Source organism: Oncorhynchus gorbuscha, linkage group LG01, assembly GCF_021184085.1.
Source record: "Oncorhynchus gorbuscha isolate QuinsamMale2020 ecotype Even-year linkage group LG01, OgorEven_v1.0, whole genome shotgun sequence".
Taxonomy (NCBI): Eukaryota; Metazoa; Chordata; class Actinopteri; order Salmoniformes; family Salmonidae; genus Oncorhynchus; species Oncorhynchus gorbuscha.
This window is the reverse complement of record NC_060173.1, coordinates 74,882,514-74,904,252: the sequence shown is the minus strand read 5'-3', so window position 1 is coordinate 74,904,252 and position 21,739 is coordinate 74,882,514. Positions and strand designations below refer to the sequence as shown.

Here is a 21,739-nt window from a genome sequence, read left to right as displayed (position 1 = left end):
CATGTAAAGTGTTAGTCCCGTGTTTCATGAGCTGAAGTAAAAGATCCCTGAAATGTCCATACGCACAAAAAGGTTATTTCTCACAAATTTTGTGCACAAATTTGTTTACATCCCTGTTAGTGTGCATTTCTCCTTTGCCAAGATTATCCATCCACTTGACAGACATGGCATATCAAGAAGATGATTAAACAGCATGATCATTGCACAGGTGCACCTTGCGCTGGGGACAATAAAAGGCCACTAAAATGTGCAGTTTTGTCCCAACACAATGCTACAGATGTCTCAAGTATTGAGGGAGTGTGCAATTGTCATTCTGACTGCAGGAATATCCACCAGAGCTATTGTCAGAGAATTTAATGTTAATTTATCTACCATAAGCCAACTCCAATGTAATTTTAGAGAATTTTGCAGCATATCCAACTCACCACAGACCACATGTAACCACACCAGCCCAGGACCTCCACATCTGGCTTCTTCACCTGCAGGATCGTTTGAGACCAGCCACCCAGACAACTGATGAAACTGAGGAGGATTTCTGTCTGTAATAAGAGCCCTTTTGTGGGAAAAAACGGATTCTGATTGGCTTGGCCTGGCTTCCCAGTGGGTGGGCTTATGCCCTCCCAGGCCCATCCATGGTTGTGCCCCTGCCCAGTCATGTGAAATCCATAGATTCAGGCCTGATAAATTTATTTAAATTGACCGATTTCCTTATAAGAACTGTAACTCAGTGAAATTGTTGCACTTTGCATGTATACAGTATTTTTGGTCAGAATACATTGTCTATAGGACAAAGTGTTCTTTTAAGTTTGTTTGGGAAGAAACAGTGAAAAATGCTAAATGATATGTATAGAAGATGTAAGGGCCTCATACATACTACCCTCAGGCATGCTGTGAATCCACCTAACTATAGTGCAGCTGGGAGCAAATTGTATGTAATTATTTTGCACTCCATTTGACATAGATTGTTGGACTTTCTCCTCCCACAGGGAACAGTTCGTCTGAAGAATTCAAACGCGAGGTTTGCGTCCCAAACGGCAAATGTACATTTAAAAAAAAATGCCTGACAGCCAAGCTCCTTAGAGCTCAAGAACAAAGCAAGAACAAAATAAGTGAATTAACCATAGATCATATAGGAGGCATTTCATTTACCAATCTAAACTTTAATATTTGTACTTACCATAACATTTATAAAATGTGTTCCAACAGAAGAAACAGTCACAATAGCAGACTTCTGTACAAAATGTATTCAGCGTTTTCCTGTGAATCTTATAGAATTTCCATTGATGCCATACTGTTTAATAGAGTTGCTCTGATCCATTCTTGAACCCTCAACAGTGTAACGATGCGTGCTTCATTGCCATCTCACTCTATGACCGATTTCTGTCATATATGGAACATTTAGATCATGATGAGACCAAGTCGCAAAACACAAACTTATTACTGAGAACTTGATTTTGATTGTGTGAATATACAATATGCCAACAGTATTTGCAAAACAGAAAATTGTGGAACTGAACAAGCAGAGTAGAGAAATGAAGTGAAAGAACAAGCAGAGTGGCAAATTTAGAAATTGTAAAATGTTCAGGTTGTTGTCAAGGGGGGAATCAGGCAAGGTCAGCTCTACAACAACCATTTCGTTCCACAGTAATATGCACAGGTGTTGTTGTAATTTGCCCATACTAGTTGTAATATTACATACCAAATTCTTTCTGAATTCCATGAACACATTCTCAGACGGGCCGTACATGTATGCTATACACATAGCAAATACATTTCGCTATAGAGACAGACTGGTTAGGCGTTTCTGGATCTATAAATACTTGACTGCCTATAGATAACTGTAACAAGTGACGTCAAGATTGCGTTTTGACCCCACATTCACCCTTGTACAGCATCTCATCTGTGTGTGTGGCCTGTCTTTAGTGGAGAGGATAGTGTTAGTGATGACCGAGGAGAAAGTTTGTATGCAGAGCCAGTACAGGATGCCATCAGAGACTGTGATTGGGAACCTTTGAAAATGTCATAGTGACACATGATTATGAATACTTAAAAGCCATGTTTAAAACCCATGATTACTTGACATGGGCAACAGTGGATTCTCTACGCTGATGAATGTGTAATTTCATTGTGGACTTGTCTAACAAAGCACAGCTCGGAGCACTCGACTACAGTATGGTTACCAATATTAAGATCACAAACCAAATGATTAAGAAATAGTTGATAACATCTTGACATCTATTTATGTGATCATATACGCAGTAATGCGAGGTAAAAATAAATAACCCAGCAAAATCCAACAAAATGGTGGAGGTCTTAAACCCACAGTGGATTGTCAGATAGTACTCAAAGGTCTTTGATGGGTCTTTCACGGAGGCTGTTTCACTTAGGAGAGTTGACAGCAGTTTAGTCCTAGATCAGCTTTTTCTTTATCAAATTCACTATTTAAGCCAAGGGAGTGTGCAGGAGACATAAAACAATTATTTTGGAAGTCAGTTTACTTCCAACAGGGATTTTGGGAAAATAATATTCTGGCTCTTTCTTTAAATGGAGGAGATCAGGTATTACAGTCTGTTGAATGTGTTCAACGATGTGTGTTATAGTTCCCACACACAAATGTGTGCCAAACTACAAACTGTTCCCCACAGGACTGGCATATAGTGAAAGGGAATTGTTGTTTGTTTGGTTCCAAAAAAATTCACCCTCTTATTTGTTGCTTTGGCTTTAAGCTGTGGGGGCATTAACTTGTGTCACACATCTGTTATAGAATATATAACCTTAAGCAACCTTAATGGGGACTTTGTCATTGAAATGACCACAGCATTTGCAGAAGGGCCCAAATGATTCATCCATGTCACGCTTGTTGTTATTCATTACCTTTGAGTGCTGTGCTAATTTGGACACCGTAATTGCTGTAAGAACTTCACCTTTACCCAAGTCAGTAAATCTGAAAAATATATTAATTGCCTGGAGCAATGCAATTCCAATCATCACCTTTCCGACTGGTTTCACTAATAAGCAAGAAGAAGCTACAATCATATTATTTAAAAAATAATATTCTCTAAAATATATCAAGAAATTACCAACATTTGTATTAGTTATATATTAAATGAATCATTATCCATTTAAAACAGTGCTTTCTCTTTGTACTCAGGTTGGAACCATGTACAGTACATATATAATACTAATCTCTAACACACCTTTACTATAAACGAGACACAGTGTGTGTATATAGTACGGGCCCTATCATCAAAGTAAGTGTAGTAGGGGTTTAACTCGCTAAAAGATCAGTGTAATATCTTCTCTGATTTTGTTTGCTGATATCTCTATATAATGGTTAGATTGAATATGACCACTTGTCTTATCGAGTCTCATCTTGTATACCATATAAAGGGGAATGATTTACAATGATATGATTCAAAATAGTAAGTGAGAACTTATTGACAAATAGTTTGGTGGAAACAAGATTAAGAGTGGTACATACATCAAGATATTGGAGGTGAGTATATCAAGATGGCTCAAGATGACATGCAGTCCTTGTCTTGTTCCCATGTGGTGACCATGTATCAAAATAACCAGAATAGGGATCGAAGGTGGGCGTCTCCAGCCGGACAGTACTGTGGGGTCCCATCTGTGCTTACATACAAGTGGTCTATTAGCAGCACAGGTTTGGTGTTCGACTTTGGCTGTAGCTTTTTCCACTGGTGACAGCAAGAAAGGTATAGAACTGAGGTCCCAGGGTCTGAGAGGACATATTTTATTGTCATTTTATTGTCATCAGGGTGGAAAGATGGCCACTGGGTCTAGCAGGCAAAGTCCTCAAACACTCCATGTGGCTGTCCTTGGTGGTGGGGGAGATGGTGATTCGGTAGAATCGTATTGGCGTAGGCTCCTTCTGGGTGACTTCTGGTCATGTCACTGGACTCCTGGTTGCCACAAAGACCACAATGTAATAAGATATACTAAATGGGTCAGTTTCCCAGACACAGATTAAGATTTGTCTTGGACGAAGAAGCACGTTCAATGGAGATTCTCCATTGAGCAAGCTTTTTAGTCTTGGGCTAGGTTTAATCTTTGTCTGGAAAACCAACCCTAAATTATGTACAGTGTGTTGGCTCAATAAACCAAACAATATTGTTTTTGAATAAACCAAAATGATAATACCTTTGATGTAATGGTAGATATTTCATGTAGATAATTTTTTTACGTCTATGGAAAATTGATGATTTTGGATGATTTTATATGGACTCAAGGAGTAAATTTGTTCCCCATGAGAGAGGGACCTGGGAATTGAAGTTGCCTCTGGGGGGATGTAATCCTGTACAATGGGATAAAACAATATTTTTAACAAGAGATTAAACTGATCTCCCTGAAAGATGTGCAGTGATATACAGTAGCTTGTAGTGATATAAAGATTGAGAATGATAATGGTTGTAAATGTATCGATTTACAACCATTGTGCCAAATGTGTTGTACATCAGTTACACAAATCGAGTGTGTATGGGGCCAGAGAGAACTGAACAACCCCATTTCAGGAGGCTCATTCCCCTTTGGGCTCTCCCTGCATGCACAGAGATGCGTAGGCCTACAAACGGCCTGATGCAACATGCCTGCCCTCCACAAGCAAACCACTCACCTTATTGGCTTTCACATCTTGCAGATCCACAGTGGCAACAGTGGTCGTTTGTTGTTTCTTCTCATCCTTCTGTGGCCTCAGCAGACGCTGCAGCCTGTGCTTTATCACCTGGGTGGAGGCAGGATGGAGGGAGGGATGGAAGAGTGCAAGCAGAGTCAGGAGTTCACTCCATCAGCACATCTGGCATGTCCCAGAGCTCAGCGAGCGATTTTCCATATCATTAGCCTCATATGACACAAGTGAAATCCTTCACACTCATAACTGACACATTAGCAGTGATAATAGCGCTAGTCTGCGCGTAACAGTTTAAAATGTCAAAGTGCCACTAACACTGATTGAGGCAGACATTTTAGAACAAAGTCCTTGGTGTTTATAGAGCAAGACCAGCTGAAATGTGTGTAGGGTTGTAAAAATTACTTTCCCAAAATATGCAGTTATTCCAGAAATCCCGGTTGGAATCAGGTGGGAATAAGCAGAAAAAGCAGAATTCTCCAACCAGAATTTCTGGAAAACTTGGGAATTTTGTAACCCCAAATTTGTGTCACCTCTTGTGAGCTTCATGCATATACACATATTATAAGGCATTTCGCTACACTCACATTAACATCTGCTAACCATGTGTATGTGACAAATAAATTTGATTTGATTTAGACAATGTACCTCGTAAACATAATCCAATATTTCTAAAATGGACAAAATACTGGCTCCAATGAACAAGCCCATCTGGCCTCCAATGTCACCTGAAAAGGAAGAAATGTAATATTAAGAAGGATTTCAGGTGATGCCAATAATTACTCATTCACTCATATTTGAAAACCATTGTCTGAAAATTCCATTTATTACTAGAGCCAAAGAACCAGTGCCAGGCAGTTTCCATATTAAGACTTATCTTAAACCACATGAAACCCCAATTATTATTATCTTTGAATAAAACAAGAGCGAGAGAGAAAGGGGTCATATTAGAAAAGAGAAACTCACCTAGTAAACCTGCAACATCGTACGCTTTCTTTTGTTCAATTGTTTCATAGTTAAGAGCCTCAAAGAAGATATCCAACACCAGAAAGTTGTCTCTAGAGATGGAGAAAATGAGAACAATATTAAACGATAACGGCATATGTTTAGTCTACGTTGTCATAACCAATAGTAAAGTGTTATTATGGAACATACAAAATTGCACTTTCCTTTTTACCTCAACCACAGCACTATAATATTACCAGGATAATATGTAAAAAAATATATATATATACTGTACCATGTCATTTTTGTGGTTGTCATAAATTGTCATGATGGCACTTTCAATTCAAATTCAAATGAATCAAGTTAATAATTCACAGATTACGGGGACTTTAAGATTTTAACAGCACTGGCAGGGAACATGAGAAGCATGGGCTGAGTCTCTAATGGAACCCTAATGCCCTTCTTCTGACCAGGGCCCATAGGGTTCAAGTCTAAAGTAGTGCACTGTATTATATAGTATCTATGAATAGGTTGCCATTTGAGACACACCTGATGTGTAGCCAACCCTCTGAGGGTGTCTAAATTTTCTAGCACGGATCTTTTCCAGGTCACAGTAATGTAAGTAATCACGTCAGTTCTACCTGATATACTCCTCAGACTTGTCGTACTTCCTGGACAGGTAGCGAGCGGAGCCCTTGCTGGGGATCTTGACCATGGAGAGCTCCTTGCCGTAGCGGGTCAGGTTACATGGTGTCTCACAGGGACAGCTGTCCCCAGTGCTCTTCTGGAGAAGGGCTGGGAACACAGAGCAAAGTGCTTTAGCCTGGGTCTGGGACACAGCTTGGAACACAGAGCAGAATGTAATAGACTGGGTCTGGGACATAGCCTAGAACATAATCTCGGTTAAACCAGAACTAAAGTCCTTTGTAATTGGTGAGATGCTCGATTAAGTTCTGGCTGCATACATGTTAAGGGAAGAGAGAGAACGAGAATCAGAACTGGAATGAAGCGCTCCACCCTCTGTCTATGCATGTTATGGGGCAGTCTATGGACCAAATGTCCCCTCCACTTCCCAAAATTCAAAGGATGCTAACACCTACAAAATCTGGATTTTCCAAAGCACCGGAACTAATGCTGCTCGTTATCTTACGCATCCCGTTGTATCATGACAGATCTACGGTACCATTTATGTTTACGTAGCCTGTCCACGAGAGGACACCTAGAAGACAGAGCAGACAGTTGGGGGCTCTTCTCCTGGGCACTAGTCTACAAATGGGATGCAAGCGCATTTCAGTTAGCAAGTTAAAAGGGAAATTCCGCCACTTTTTAACCTCATATTCATTATCTCCAGCACCATACCTTGATCAATGTTTATTTACTAGCATGCTTAGTGTGCATACTGAGATCATGGCTAGTCTCAATATTTATTTTGGCCACAAACGCCCATACACACACACACTTTTAACACAAACATGCATAAACAATTGCTCATTCATGGCACTAAAATTTAAAAAAATATATACTAATATATATACTAATAATAATAATACTAATAATATATATGCCTTACTCAACTCATCCCTAATTTCAGGACAAAATTCAATTCAGTTAGAAAAATGTGGTGAGTTGTGTGTTTTATAACTCTTATAATGAGGTTATTTGTATGCAGGGGCAACACAGAATCTATTCTTAGACTGAGGCACACAACAAGTCACCTACTGTATATAATATAAATATATAAATCATGTTTTAATTTATTACCTTGAATTTATTCGGATTGTGTCGAGAATACAGCTAGATATAAATATGAGCCATTCTTGTAAGATATATATCTAGATTTAGCGCACCCACCCATGAAAAGGGCTTGAAATCCTTTTGAAGAGGAAGATAATTACATTTCTGGCTTATTAGGCTCGAAGATCATAATTGTACTGATACATCTCATCACATAATAAAGCGTCTCTTTTATGACCGCCATAATGTCGTGGAGACAAGGCACCTCTGCACAGAGATCACCCAGAGCCTGCCAGTGGGGAGTCAGCCACAGCACATGGAGTTGGTTCAGTGAAGGAATATCAAATGTATGGTGAAAGCTCAGAGAATAAAGGTAAGTAAGCAGTTAGGTAGCTTCGTTGTCACTCACAATTTTGCGCATTTTCGACTCCAACAATTGTCATGTCAACATGGAGGCAATGTCATTTTTGCAATCTTTGCCTAGGCAATCCCTACCAGAACATTGAAACACAATTTCTCCTTATAATTGAAAATAATGATTCTGCATTTCACTCAGGGACCATTTATGATAATAAAAAAGAAAAACATGTCTTACCAAGCGCCTTGTCGACACACTTGATGTTACTGGGAGTGCAGATATCAGCAGTTCCTGGAGTACAAAACATGAAATGAGTATGATTAAGAAAAAAACAAAAATGGCCACCATCCATATTATTACCAACATCAAAAGCTCTCATTGAGAACAGAACACTGGCTTATCATTCATCTACAAACGCAAGTAGATGTGGGAAGATGAGTTCCATTCACACTTTTTCGGCCACGTTGGGCATCCTCCTCTGTTTGCATTGAGAAATGGAGCACCGGGGCCCAACCCCAAAGGCATATTTAGAAAGTATTTAAAAAACAATCAATGATTCACCTCATCACAGTGACAAGCACAGCACAGGGGCCACTAATGATAGGAATTCATCAGGAGCACAATTCATTGTGGGAAATATGTGTGGCGAGCAGACAACAAAATGTTCTTTGAGTTAATGTTTTAGGAACAGTAGCCTTTTCAATTTGCATTAGGGAAGATTGATTTGGGGACATTAACGTCGGGGGCACTGAGGAGCAGAGGCATCCTTATGATCAGAGTAGCATGACTGCACAGGAAATCTTTCACCCTACTCTCAATGGAGAGAGGTCAGGTGTCTCTCTACAGGGGATGTTACATCAAGGCCCTTCATTCAGGAATGAAAATAAGCAGATATGTATACCAAATAAGACTCCTGCCATGACTACACATACAGTTGAAGTCGGAAGTAAATACACCTTAGCCAAATACATTTTAACTCCGTTTTTCACAATTGTTGACATTTAATCCTAGTAAAAAAAATCCCTGTTTTAGGTCCGTTAGGATCACCACTTTATTTTAAGAATGTGAAATGTCAGAATTATAGTAGAAAATGATTTAGTTCAGCTTTTAGTTATTTCATCACATTCCCAGTGGGTCAGAAGTTTACATACACTTAATTCGTATTTGGTAGCATTTCCTTTAAATTGTTTAACTTGGGTCAAACATTTTGGGGAGCCTTCCAAAAGCTTTCCACAATAAGTTGGGTGAATTTTGGCCCATTCCTCCTGACAGAGCTGGTGTAACAGAGTCAGGTTTGTAGGCCTCCATGCTCACACACGCTTTTTCAGTTATGCCCACAAATTTTCTGTAGGATTGAGGTCAGGGCTTTGTGATGGTCACTCCAATACCTTTATTTTGTTTGTTCTTTAGCCATTTTGCCACAACTTTGGAAGTATGCTTGGGTAATTGTCCATTTGGAAGACCCATTTGCGACCAAGCATTAACTACCTGACCTGATGTCTTGAGATGTTGTTTCAATATATCCACATAATTTTACTTCATCATGATGCCATCTATTTTGTGAAGTGCACCAGACCCTCCTGCAGCAAAGCACCCCCACAACATGATGCTGCCACCTCCGTGCTTCATGGTTCTTCGGTTTGCAAGCCTCCCCCTTTGTCCTCCAAACAAAACGATGGCCAATATGGCCAAACAGTTCTATTTTTGTTTCATCAGACCAGAGGACATTTCTCCAAAAATGACGATCTTTGTCCCTATGTGCAGTTGCAAACCGCAGTCTTGCTTTTTTATGGCGGTTTTGGAGTAGCGGCTTCTTCCTTGCTGAGTGGCCTTTCAGGTTATGTCGATATAGGATTTGTTTTACTGTGGTTATAGATACTTTTGTACCTGTTTCCTCCAGCATCTTCACAAGGTCCTTTGCTGTTGTTCTGGGATTGATTTGCACTGTTCGCACCAAAGTACATTCATCTCTAGGAGACAGAACTCCTTACTGAGCGGTATGACGGCTGAGTGGTCCTATGGTGTTTATACTTGGGTACTATTGTTTGTACAGATGAACGTGGTACCGTCAGGCGTTTGGGAATTGCTCCCAAGGATGAACCAGACATGTGGAGGTCTACAATTTATTTTCTGATGACTTGGCTGATATCTTTTGATTTTCCCATGATGTCGAGCAAAGAGGCACTGAGTTTGAAGGTAGGCCTTGAAATACATCCACAGGTACACCTCCAACTGACTCAAATGATCAATTAGCCTATCAGAAGCTTCTAAAGCCATGACATAATTTTCTGGAATTTTCCAAGCTGTTTAAAGGCACAGTCAACTTAGTGTATGTAAACTTCTGACCCAGTGGAATTGTGATACAGTGAGTTATAAGTGAAATAATCTTTCTTTAAACAATTGTTGGAAAAATTACTTGTGTCATGCACAAAGTAGATGTCCTAACCGACTTGCCAAAATGACAGTTTTTTAACAAGAAATTTGTGGAGGAATTGAAAAACGAGTTTTAAGGACTTCACCCTAAGTGTAGTGTAAACGTTTGACTCCAACTGCATTTTAACGCGGTACATTAAATGGGTAACAGGATATCATATATAATACCAGGTGATTAGTGAGTAGTGAGTGAGGGCTACAGTGAAGCCTTCTTACCAGGCATGTGTACCATCCTGCAGTTGCATTCCCGGAGCACCTCCCTGGTCTCGCAGCGCAGGCGGCAGGCACTGATGCTGTAGGTGTCGTATCCCGGGATCATCTGGTCGCTGGTGGAGCGGCAGTTCCCCCAGGGCTGGGGCAGGTAGGTCAGCTAAGCACAGAGTGATTGATTAGAGCCATGTCTGAGCCACACTGCTCGGGGGTGAGGATAAGTGAGTACTGAGAGAGTGGTAATCTGGGTGAAAGCGGTGCCGGGGCCTACCCTTTGTTCCTGACATGAAACAAAGGTCTGGAATCCCGGGGAGACTCCGAAGCCCAGCTGGTGGATGTAGGGAGGCTCATCCTGGCTGTGGATCTGCACGCGGATCCCTGCCTCTAACGACGTCTCATCTTCCGGGATAAAAGAGGCACGTGTAGGCAGTACAAAAACACACGTACAGAGTGGATTCATTCAGCCTTTTATCCATCCATCCTAGGGGAAGGCTAATTCTGACAAGGCCCATCTCAGTAATTTGAGAAAAACAAGACACTGACAATGATCACATCTACAGTGAGGGAAGAAAGTATTTGATCCCCTTCTGGTTTTGTACGTTTGCCGACTGACAAAGAAATGATCCGACTATAATTTTAATGGTAGGTTTATTTGAACAGTGAGAGACAGAATAACAACAACAAAAATCCAGAAAAATGCATGTCAAAAATGCTATACATTTATTTGCATTTTAATGATGGAAATAAGTATTTGACCCCTCTGCAAAACATGATTTGGTACTTGGTGACAAACCCTTGTTGGCAATCACAGACGTTTCTTGTAGATGGCCACCAGGTTTGCACACATCTCAGGAGGGATTTGGTCCCACTCCTCCTCAGATTTTCTATCGGATTAAGGTCTGGAGACTGGCTAGGCCACTCCAGGACCTTCATTTGCTTCTTCTTGAGCCACTCCTTTGTTGCCTTGGCCGTGTGTTTTGGGTCATTGTCATGCTGGAATACCCATCCACGACCCATTTTCAATGCCCTGGCTGAGGGAAGGAGGTTCTCACCCATGATTTGATGGTACATGGCCCGTCCATCATACCTTTGATGCGGTGAAGTTGTCCTGTCCCATTGGCAGAAAAACACCCCCAAAGCATAATGTTTCCACCTCCATGTTTGATGGTGGGGATGGTATCCTTGGGGTCATAGGCAGCATTCCTCCTCCTCCAAACATGGCGAGTTGAGTTGATGCCAAAGAGCTCCATTTTGGTCTCATCTGACCACAACACATTCACACAGTTGTCCTCTGAATCATTCAGATGTACGTTGGCAAACTTCAGACGGGCATGTATATGTGCTTTCTTGAGCAGGGGGACTTGCGGGATTTCAGTCCTTCACGGCGTAGTGTGTAACCAATTGTTTTCTTGGTGACTATGGTCCCAGCTGCTTTGAGATCATTGACAAGATCCTCCCGTGTAGTTCTGGGCTGATTCCACACCATTCTCATGATCATTGCAACTCCACGAGATGAGATCTTGCATGGAGCCCCAGGCTGAGGGAGAGTGACAGTTCTTTTGTGTTTCTTCCATTTGCGAATAATCATACCAACTGTTGTCACCTTCTCACCAAGCTGCTTGGCGATGGTATTGTAGCCCATCCCAGCCTTGTGTAGGTCTACAATCTTGTCTCTGAAACCCTTGTAAGGCTTTGGTCTTGGCCATGGTGGAGAGTTTGGAATTCTGTATTTTCTATGTTGATATTCGGTCTCTCACTGTTCAAATAAACCTACCATTAAAATTATACACTGATAATTTCTTTGTCAGTGGGCAAACGTACAAAATCAGCAGGGGATCAAATACTTTTTCCCCTCACTGTACATATACTGAACACAAATATAAACACAACTGGTAAAGTGTTGGTCTCATGTTTCATCAGTTGAAATAAAATAACCCAGGAATGTTGTATACGCACAAAAACTTTATTTCTCTAAAATGTTGTGCACACATTTGTTTACATCCATGTTTGTGAGCATTTCTCCTTTGCCAAGATAATCCAGCCACCTGACAGGTGTGGCATATCAAGAAGCTGATTAAACAGCATGCTCATTACACAGGTGCACCTTGTGCTGGGGGCAATAAAATGCCACTCGAAAATGTGCAGTTTTGTCACACAACAATGCCACAGATGTCTCAAGTTTTGATGGAGTTTGCAATTGGCATGTTGACTGCAGAAATGTCCACCAGAGCTGTTTCCAGAGAATTTAATGTTATTTTCTCTACCATAAGCTGCCTCGAACATCATTTTACAGAATTTAGCAGTACGTCCGACCGGCCTCACAACTGCAGACCGGTTTCTTCACCTGCGGGATTGTCTGAGACCAGCCACCTGGACAGCTGATGAAACTGAGGAGAATTTCTGTCTGTAATAAAGCCTTTTTGTTGGGAAAAAATATACTAATTGCCTGGGCCTGGCTCCCCAGTGGGTGGACCTGGCTCCCAAGTGGGCCAGGCCCACCCATGGCTGCACCCCTGCCCAGTCATGTGAAATCCATAGATTAGGGCATAATGAATTGATTTCAATTGACTGATTTCCTTAAATGAACTGTAACGCAGTAAAATCGTCGAAATTGTTGCACGTTGCGTTTATATTTTTGTTCAGTGTATATGACTTACAGCACTGTCAACAGATTTATCCCTTACAATAATCATTTTAACGAAAGCATTCAGGATAGTGACGACATTGCAGAAATGCATCACTAGTGTCCTATACAAACATGATTCAGAGATGGGGTAGAATACTGTTGATTTATGACAACAGAAACAGATCCCGTAACAACATGTAAGGTTTATGACTTACTTGTCTCTTTCCAGATGGGAAGATACTCGTCCTGTTGAATATCCAACATTATCTCCAGCCCATTTCCCATTCCACCTTGCTTGGTTTTCCTGGACGTCGACTTGTTCCCATTGAAAGTGTAGCATTTTCCATATCTTGTATAGACCTATGGGAGAATATATTAATATCAGACATGTCATAATAAACATGACAATATCCATCTCTGCTGTAACAGACTCATACAGTACTTGTATGGTGTAGCAATGAAGTTGGAGGTATGGACCGGAAAATGAAGATGGTCTATGTGGTCTACATTCTCTGTCTGTAATGGCTACCCAGAATATTTTCAATGCATTTTAATAACTCTACCTACATGTACATATTACCTCAATTACCTCGACTAACCGGTGCCCCGCACATTGACTCTGTACCGGTGCCCCCTGTATATAGTCCCACTATTGTTATTTTACTGCTGCTCTTTAATTAATTTTACTCTTTTATTTCTTATTCGTATTTTTTAAACTGCATTTGTTGGTTAGGGGCTTGTAAGTAAGCATTTCACTGTAAGGTCTACACTTGTTGTATTCGGCGCATGTGATTAATAAAATCTGATTTGATTTAAATAAACCTAAGAGATGTGTGTTGAAGGGAGAGTGATATACCAACAGTCTTGATCTTTATTATACCATAGAAACATACAAAATATAACTTATTAAAAATGTATACCTATATACTTTACATACTTACAGACTATGATAAAAATGTAGCTTGCTCTTCAAATTTACAGAGCAAACACCCACTAACGATCCATTAAGGATTCCACAAACTGATCACACAAAGGTAAGTGTTCCCTTTATTATCTACGTTGATAAGAGAAGATAAAAGACAGAAGCATTTAAAATTGAGGTAGAATATCTGTTGAAAGCTTGACAGCAGCCTTTTAGGGAAACATAGAATTCCTTTGTTTATGGGCCTCATCTCGCCACAGTACAAGCCAAAGTGACACGATTATATTATTTTGACTTGACACCGTGAACCTTGTGGAGCATTAGAATGAAAGATGAGGAAATCACATGACAAACTAAATCAGCAGATGAGACAGTGGGGTTGACAGTAAAATAACAATGGTGCCAAATCCTGGATGTTTCTGGAACAAGTCTGTTTTAACTTCAATATCAGCACACGTAGGGTTTCACAATTCCAGTCATTTTCTCAAAATACCAAGGTTTTTCAGAAATTCTGTTTGGAAGATTCCCGGAAAAGGAAGGAATAAGCAGGAAATCCAGAATATCCTCCAACAAGGGATTTCTGGAAAAACCTGGGAATTCCAGAATTTTTGCAACCCTAAGCACAAACTTTACAATAAGTGGTGTGATGACTAAATTAGGGTTGAACATCAGACAACACACAAGTACTAATTTACAGACCACAGGGTGTGCTCTGATCTCAGATAGTTACACACAAACCAAACCTTTACACTGTCATATGGCTCTGCAGCTGGCTGTTGTACACCATACACAACAGTCATTAAGAGTGGTTTTGGTGTTGTTTGAATCCCATATATCCCCTTTAAGCCACTGTTTACCAAACTGGGATGTTTACTAAAACACAGGCATGTACAGTACAGTATACAGCCTGTATATGATTATGCTGTCCCCTAAATCAGGTAGGCCCATTCCCCTATATAATGTGGGAGTGCCCTGCAGTTAAATGCTTCTGGGGCAAAGTTTCAAAATTCATTTTGAATTGCATCAATGTAAACATTAATTGCTTAGCTCTTTGAATCGCTCAATCAATCAGGCAACAGCACTGGCAGGCCACTGGATAGGGACATGTTGGCTGGTTTGGGAGGGGATGTTGGAGGTGGAGGCCCACTTTTTTTTGTTTTCTTTTCCTGTTTATACTGAATTCATCATCACTTAAAGTATTTCTTACTGTCTTTTTAAAATTATTTTGAGTGGAAGCCTTTTAACGCGGCTAAGTTCATGTTTCATAAACTTAGAATTTGAAATGGAATAATGTACCTGTAATTCTGACAAAAAACAAAACAAGAAATAAGTATAATCGTCCTCCCAGATAATCTACTCTGTGATCCTTCAAGAAATGGGTACATATAGAATATGTAGCCTAGTATGTAGGAAGAAAAATAAGTCATCAAATTATTTAAAGCCCTTTCTGTGTAGTTGTGGCTAAGCCAATGGTGTACGAAGAGGACAATAGTGTGCAACCCGCCCTCTTTGACTGACGTGCTATTTGTGTGCGTTGGTTTAATCTGTGGAAGGCGGGCACAGAGCAGCAGAGGAGGTAAGCTGCACCCCATCATTGATTTAGCCTGCTTTATTGACATACTTAAGCTTCCACCACTGCACTCGATTTACAGAGGAAGAGGAATTAAAGAAAGAAAAAACACACTTACAGGGATAGTCCTGAGTTCTGCTCTAAAACGTGTGATATCGCTGGGGTATTGGCAAATTATGTCCACAGAGAGCAGGGGAAGTTTTTCCATCGTCTCAGCCTGGAAATGTTTGTTGACAGAGCCTCCACTGATTCATTTCTCAGCTTTAGCCTCTCTCTCGTCTCTCCAATAGCCTGTGTGATTGATGGAGCGTTTCCCCCTTGTTACATCTTGCACCAAATTTAGCAAAGGTAACAGGGCTGACTATCAATTCCAAGGAGGATCATGGTATCGTCTCTGAAAAACCAAACATCCTGTACCATAGTCACACTAACAGTTTATTCTAAAATAATCCCTCACATGTATCTACAACAATATATACCTTTACAATAAATCGTGTTGTGGACCAGTGATAAACTTTTAATGAATGTAATAGATAGCTACATTCACAACAAAGGTTAGAAACAATTTATTTTATATTTTTTTATGTATACGCCAACACTGGTATGAACAGCTGGATAGTTACATGCTATAAACATTAAAATGCAACTAGAGTCCATAGCAGTAACTTTGCTTTGGAAAGATGCCCAACTACTCTAATTTGCATAAATCTCTCTTGTTCTAGCGGCTAGCACCCAACTTAATTGAGCTTAATGTCAGTCCATTAACTGTCTTTTGGCAGTATTTTCTCCTCAAATTGCCTTGTTTCTCCCCTGGTCTCTCCATTTGAAATACATTAAGTGGCTCACCGCTTGCCACATGTAACTCCTGAGCCCTTGTGTGGTATAACCTAAAACATCCTCTTTACGGCAGTCATCTGACAGTTCCCGGGTGTTTTCCTTTTAAATAACCCACAAGAATCACTTGAGCGCTTCTCCTGAGGACATCCATTTCTTAGCATGTAGCCGTGTGTCAGCGGCCGGGACTCTTCGTGTATGGATGAGGAGGAAGATTATAATTCATTTCCGATGGTGGTGGAACACGCTGCATGGCAGATTGGCAGTTGAGTCCCATTGAGGGCGGCTCATGCAGGTTTAAAGGTAAGAGAACGTTCCCTGGTTTAATGGCTTCATTACAGCCCTCTGGCAGAGTGCTAGGGATCACACAGTAGCATACATTGATGGAATATCTACATGAGCTAACTAATCTTGTCTCTTGGTTGGTTCCTCGTGTTAAGTTGCAAGTAGGGTTGGAAAACTCTGGTAACTTTCCCCAAATGCCCAGGTTTTCTAGAAATTCCCCACTGAAGATTCCCAGAATCAGGAGGGAATTAAACAGGAAATTCTGAATCCTCTGACCAGGATTTCTGGATAACCTGAGAATATTGAGAAAGTTACCAGAATTTTGCAAACCTATTTGGAGACATGTGTTGGTTGGTTGCTCTTGTGTTAAGTTGCAAGGCAGGAATGATTGAGTAGGGACATCTATGAAGGAGTCTCACCAACACCTGAATTTCACATACAGTAGCTAGGTGCCAGAGTAATGCAGGAACTAAGGGGAGAGATTTTACCTCACTGCTCAAGGTGCCCTCACTGCTAGACGGTAGTTTAGTCATTTAATTCTTAAATATCTTTCAATCGAAGTATTCCATTAGAGTCTATCAGAGGCAACACGAAACAAATTTGATTTCTCATGGGTCAATACATTTAAGATCCTAACATACTGACGAGAAGGAAGCGCTCTAATTGAGGGAACAGAGGTGGTGCCCCAAATGGCCCCCTATTCCCTATAGAGTGCACTACTTTTGAACAGGGCCCATAACGCTCTGGTCAAAAGTAGTGCATTAGCTACATAGGGAATAGGGTGCCAAATGGGACGCTGATAGACACTCCACTCCAGATGTTTAAAGGCAATGACAACGTGGTTTGGGTAAACGGAGTAGACATTGAAGCGTATCCTCTAAACAGTTTGGATAAGAATGTGAGGCACGCAAGGTTCTGCACCATTTGCTCCTGTCTCATGGGTAAGCCACTCGACTCGGCGTATAGGGCACCACTTTGGCACACATTCAGACGCATTACATTTATTGTATATCAATTCCTAACTTCATTAAACAACTGACTGGAAGCATCACTTTACTGGTGGCCTATCCCTCTAGCATACAGCACAGTGAGCAAGACGTGTCATCGAGGACTTGTTTGCATGGCAAATAGAGCGGACGACGGCAAAAAGATCTGAGCGGATAACGAAAGGATTTTATCTCATCCCTTTAATTGGAGATATGTAGTAAATTATATAGTTAACGGACACACGCAACAGGGGTGAAATTATCTCTATTCACTGTTGAATGTATGACTCGGTACACGAAGAACCATCAGTATTTGCACACCTTCAGTTACATTTTATTTGAAGAAATATAGAGAACGCCTGCTGAAAGGAATGTGAACGCCAAAGTGGATACCAAGAAATGTCAAAAATGAGCAAGGTAGTTCAGCATAAAGAGTACTTTGTCTTAGCTACAGAAATGAAGCATCCCTATGCTGATAGATCAATCACTCTGTCACCATATTCTGGGACTTATATTCTGTTTCTATTCTTCACTCAACCCAAAAATAGGAATAAAGAAAAACATGGGCGCTATACTCCCTAGAAAATACACACATTGTTCATCTCCAGAAACTAGGAGGCTGTAGCCCTCCTTCCTATCCTCATGTTGGATTATAGCAGGCTAATGAAGCAGCACATGTGCACTCGACAGAGTCTCTGTCTCAAATGCACTACTTTTGACCACGGCCCATTCAAAAAGGAGTGCCCTATGAAGGCAACAGGGTGGTATTTTGGACTGACCAAACAGCTCAGACAGAAGGGAGGGGGGGGGTCTACAATGACAGTGTTGACAGTGTGCCAACATCAAGCAGCCTACACGGACACATAAATGAGCCATTTTGGAAATGTGATTAGATACCAGTAATATAACAGAGATCAATTAATTTCTATCACCAGTGGCACACTGTTCTCTAAGCAGTCTTTGTCAGTAATGGAAATGAGTCCTCGCTTGCTTGTAAAGCTTTGTTAAATGTCTTGGAGGACTGAAACAACCGATTGGGCACAGAAACGATGCCCCCATAATTTCCTCTATAAATCAAATGATTAAATCTTCCAATTTCTTAAACACCCAAAGGCTTCTATAAATGTAGCATTGCGGAACATTAGATACGTTGTTCATGTGTATGTACTGCTGTCGTCATGTCATATTTTCAGATCTGTATTCAAATTAGTTTACTGGATTGTGCATCATACACGTGTCTAAACTACACTAACCATTTGTGACAGTTGACTTATGTGCCCTTTCTTGTAGAGGTGGTGAACGCAAATGGACCCCTCGATACAATCTTTCGCTCTTTTTTTACACTTGGATGGTCAGCATCATAGCACTGATGAAAAGAGCAGGGCAGATTAACGTTACTACTACGGCAGTGCTGATTGAATGTTATCATAGGTCACAAGGGTCCCTCACTAGACTTATATAATCCACGTTTATCAATGTACCAGGCTATTTCCTTTTGGGTCGATTTGCTCTCTGTTCTTATTTGTGATTTGGTTTGATAATAGCTAATAGAGCCCGGAGGAAAGAGGATAAATCTGCCCTGGGCAGAGTATGCAGCTAAAACCCTGCCTGAGGCATTTGTCTAACTGTCGACTATTTTTCTACTGCTGTTTATATTTTCTATTTGAATCAAGGCACCTCTCATTAACATAGACCTTCACTTCTCCAGCTCTCAATCTTCCACCTCCCTTGCTCTCTGTCCTCCAGACTCCTCTATCGCTCCAAACTACTCCTACCACCGGCGTACCCGGGTGCCCCCTTTTCCCTGGCAATCTTTTTATTTGCTATTAATCCGATGTGAGACACCTCTGGGAATGTCTGGGGAAACAATATCTATTGAGGAAAAGACAAATGCCGAAGATTGACAATTCTATATTGGAAGAACAGCAACGACTACATTGCCATGTAAATCATCCGTGTACAATATATGGCCTTCCAAGGGTTTAGTACAGGCCTTTCTCTGGTCATTAGTCAATGGGCATTTTAGAGTTTAGACCTTGATTGAACACATTCATTCTACATGTATGGATTATGGTAATTTGGGCAAATGTCCTCACCCAGCATTAGTACACATTTATTACAAAGGTTATTAAATATGTTAGACATAGAATACGTATAGATCCCCTTAGCACCATGATGTGATCGCTAAAGAGACATGCAACCCTAACTTTATTCACAAGGTACTGCAAATAGGTGCAACATACAGTGCCTTCAGGAAGAATTCACGCCCCTCAACTTTACACATTTTGTTGTTACAAAAATGGGTTAAAATGGACTTCATTGTTTTTCTTTTGTCAACAATCTACACACAATACTCCATTTTTTCAAAGAGGAAGAAAAATGATTCAATATACAGTGGGGCAAAAAAGTATTTAGTCAGTCACCAATTGTGCAAGTTCTCCCACTTAAAAAGATAGTACACTTCAACTATGACAGACAAAATTATTTTTAAAAATCCAGAAAATCACATTGTAGGATGATTTTTAGTGAATTTATTTGCAAATTATGGTGGAAAACAAGTATTTGGTCAATAACAAAAGTTTCTCAATACTTTGTTATATACCCTTTGTTGGCAATGACAGAGGTCAAACATTTTCTTTAAGTCTTCACAAGGTTTTCACACACTGTTGCTGGCATTTTGGCCCATTCCTCCATGCAGATCTCCTCTAGAGCAGTGATGTTTTGGGGCTGTTGCTGGGCAACACGGACTTTCAACTCCCTCCAAAGATTTTCTATGGGGTTGAGATCTGGAGACTGGCTAGGCCACTCCAGGACCTTGAAATGCTTCTTACGAAGCCACTCCTTCGTTGCCTGGGCGGTGTGTTTGGGATCATTGTCATGCTGAAAGACCCAGCCACCTTTCATCTTCAATGAATACATGTTAGAATTCCCTTTGGCAGCGACTACAGCTGAGGCTATTTTGGGGTAAGTATCTAAGAGCTTTGCAAATCTGGATTGAACAATAACTTGCACATTATTCTTTTTTAAATTCTTCAAGCTCTGTCAAGTTGATTGTTGATCATTGCTAGACAGCCATTTTCATGTCTTGCCATAGTTTTTCAACACGATTTAAGTCCAAACTGTAACTCGGCCAATCAAGAACATTCAATGTTGTCTTGTTAAGCAACAACAGTTTATATTTGGCATTGTGTTTTAGTTTATTGTCCTGCTGAAATGTGAATTTGTCTTCCAGTGTCTGTTGGAAAGCATACAAAGTGTTCATCTAGGATTCCTGTGCTTAGCTCTATTCTGTTTATTTTTATCCTAAATAACTCCCTAGTCCTTGCCAATAACATGATGCATGCTTGAAATATGAAGAAGGTGCTCTGTGATGTGTTGTGTTGGATTTGCCCCAAACCTAACGCTTTATATTCAAGACAAAAAGGTCATTTCTTTGCCACAATTTTGGCAGTATTACTTTAGTGCCTTATTATATATAGGATGCATGATTTGAAATATTTTTATTCTGCACAGGCTTTCTTCTTTTCACTCTGTCATTTAAATTAGTATTGTGGAGTAACTACAATGTTTTGAGCATCCTCAGTTCTATCACAGCCATTAGACTGTAAATTAGACCTTGGCCCAATCCCAAATGGACCTCTAGATTGGTATAAGCAATGGTGAAACTTTAACCTAGCCTATCAGATGACAAGGTGGAGCTATTAACGCATTGATTACAACGGTGAAATCCTCTCGGATTATAGGGCGAAGGGTGTAGGGATCCATTTGGGATTGGGTCCCTGTTTTAGCATGGCCAGCGCCATTGATGACTTTCACCATTCTGAAGTAAACAGCTGGGTGGGACTTCTACTGGGTTAAGCCAGGTGGGCCCTCTATCCAACTCTATGCTCAACACATCAGAGTGGTGGAGTAGCCGTCCAATCCAGCAAGATCCAGATATATGCTCAGCTACTGGCAGCATGACTGGGTGCCATCCTCACAGATGTTTGACATGCAGACTTTGGAGCTGCCAAATTGGGACCAGGAGACACCAGGATCTTCCCCAAGAGGCCTACAGTATGAAGCTCCCAAAACATCCAGGGTAAGTCTGTGGTCAGGCAACATCCCAAAGGAGCCTAACATTCTGCTAACAATTTTTTTTTTTTTACTGTTCAAGTCAGACTGTTCTGAGAGGATTAGTACGGTAAATAT

At 40.7% G+C, this 21,739-nt stretch overlaps 1 protein-coding gene across 2 annotated transcripts in view; it reads right to left on the bottom strand.

The window, feature by feature from the left end:
- Positions 1-1,153: 1,153 nt before the first annotated feature.
- The window catches only part of LOC124042022 (acid-sensing ion channel 4-A-like), a 176,845-nt gene continuing 156,259 nt past the window's right edge, over positions 1,154-21,739 (bottom strand). Inside the window, exons 2-11 of one of the 2 annotated variants that reach the window (XM_046360293.1) lie at positions 13,167-13,311; positions 10,597-10,724; positions 10,332-10,485; positions 7,920-7,973; positions 6,232-6,385; positions 5,612-5,703; positions 5,294-5,373; positions 4,634-4,741; positions 4,162-4,315; positions 3,781-3,923 (exon numbers count right to left, since the gene is read on the bottom strand). In XM_046360293.1, coding sequence (XP_046216249.1) covers positions 4,184-4,315; positions 4,634-4,741; positions 5,294-5,373; positions 5,612-5,703; positions 6,232-6,385; positions 7,920-7,973; positions 10,332-10,485; positions 10,597-10,724; positions 13,167-13,311 — 1,047 coding nt within the window. In that variant the 3' untranslated portion in view covers positions 3,781-3,923; positions 4,162-4,183. Of the gene's footprint in view, positions 3,924-4,161; positions 4,316-4,633; positions 4,742-5,293; positions 5,374-5,611; positions 5,704-6,231; positions 6,386-7,919; positions 7,974-10,331; positions 10,486-10,596; positions 10,725-13,166; positions 13,312-21,739 lie in introns of both variants that reach the window. The other variant, XM_046360301.1, reaches the window with a different exon arrangement.